At 47.7% G+C, this 1,589-nt stretch overlaps 1 protein-coding gene across 1 annotated transcript in view; it reads right to left on the bottom strand.

The window, feature by feature from the left end:
- Positions 1 to 1,370, bottom strand: part of EMH_0006980 (uncharacterized protein) — a gene marked incomplete at both ends in the record, with an annotated part of 4,242 nt that extends 2,872 nt beyond the window's left edge. The window contains 4 exons of the mRNA XM_013497777.1: positions 21 to 66; positions 334 to 464; positions 816 to 926; positions 1,170 to 1,370. Of these exons, the coding sequence (XP_013353231.1) occupies positions 21 to 66; positions 334 to 464; positions 816 to 926; positions 1,170 to 1,370 (489 nt within the window). The remainder of the gene's footprint in view (positions 1 to 20; positions 67 to 333; positions 465 to 815; positions 927 to 1,169) is intronic.
- Between the last annotated feature and the right edge of the window lie 219 nt (positions 1,371 to 1,589).

Genomic DNA, 1,589 nt, shown 5'->3' with positions numbered 1-1,589 from the left:
CACAACTAGGCGTCTCTCACTTCGGCATCGGCCCATTCCTGTTCTGAACCTTGACTGCTTTCTGGCCTGAAAAAAACCAACACCAGCTGCACCGCAACCGTCGCATTTGCACTGCCAGGAACTCAAGAGATAGTCGCATTGGGATCGGTTGCCTGCTAAACAATTTCGAGAAGGCCCGTATATTAATGGACTAATGGCTGCTTCTAAACTAACTCGCCTTTGCAATAAAAAGAATATACGGGTAACTAGGGCTGTGCATGATGAGCGGCTGGAGCACTCCCCAACCTCTACGGCCTACCCTAAACCCTAAATCCGAAAACAACCAAGCTTTACCTCGTCGAGATGTGGTAGATTATTTCCCCCTTACAAAAGCCCGCTGCCTTGTACAGCTTTTGACACGCGGAAAGAAATGCCGTTACTTCTGCCAGAGCTTGAGACATGCGACACAAAATGTGGCCATCGTCCTAAAACCACAAAGATTGACAAATTCCATATGCTGCAGTGCCCCTTGCACGCTGCTGCGTCTGCCTGCTTTGCTATCAGTACGCCACTGCAAATATCCATCCATTTTCTACAAGCAACCATCTTGTGTGTACCATCCTGTTTGATGCTCGAAAGCTAATGCCATTATTGATTCGCAGAAGATAACGTATTTGAAATACAAGCCCAAGTTTCGTTTGAAACGGAACTACTGGTACTATTTCAACACAAAAAAGAAAAACCACCCCGTGTTGCGAAGCAATAGCACCTGCCTTTGCCTTTAAATATAACAACTACCTCAGTTTTGGATACGATTAAGTGCCAGGTAACGGCACCTGAGTGAACTCGCGCATTCGCATGAGGCCGCAAAGAGCGCTGGGTACCTCCCGTCGATAAACATGCCCAAATTCGCATATACGTAGCGGTAAAGCAGAACCTAATCGAACCTGCAGGGAACCAGGAACACACGCCATCGTATGTCCGCCTTTCAATGTCACCTCAACAAGACACTGCGTTATACATCTCCACAACAAACAACCAACCAAAAAGGGGACAGCAGCACGAAAAAAAAGTATGTACAGAAAATAAACATCCTAGCATATATAATATTAATATGCTGAAAGGAGCTTATGCTTTTTATTTCCGGTGCACTGATATGACAGGGAGCCGCATAAACCTTTAAATCCTACAGAACGATCAAAGAAGTAAGAAAGATGTAGAGGGCAGCTCATTGGCTTCAAAAGGTAAGAAGTGCCGGCATCATAAATCGGGGGCGGCGTGGACCCTTCTTGCTGGGGCGTCTCCACATTTTGCATGTCCCCTGGGAGCGTGTCACTTCCTCTTTCCCTCGGATCCGCAATTGCAAACATATTATCTGCGAAGTGTTGCATGTGGCCGCTGCGATGCCACAGATGGGCTTGGGCCAAGGACCCCGTCCGGACCTGCGGCGCATAAAAGCATTGATTTGGGGGGGGAGAAGATACGCGTATTAGTTCATGCATGTGTTCATGCAGGAGACCGTACTCTATGTTCACCGACAGAAGGCGCCAAACGCAGCCGAACCACCGCCAATTCTGCTCTGGTTTTAATTACCTCCTCGAATCCCTGCT

This window comes from Eimeria mitis, genomic scaffold, assembly GCF_000499745.2.
Source record: "Eimeria mitis Houghton genomic scaffold, Emh_scaff292, whole genome shotgun sequence".
Classification (NCBI taxonomy): domain Eukaryota; phylum Apicomplexa; class Conoidasida; order Eucoccidiorida; family Eimeriidae; genus Eimeria; species Eimeria mitis.
The sequence above is the reverse complement of the archived record's forward strand: the minus strand, read 5'-3'. Positions and strand labels throughout refer to the sequence as shown.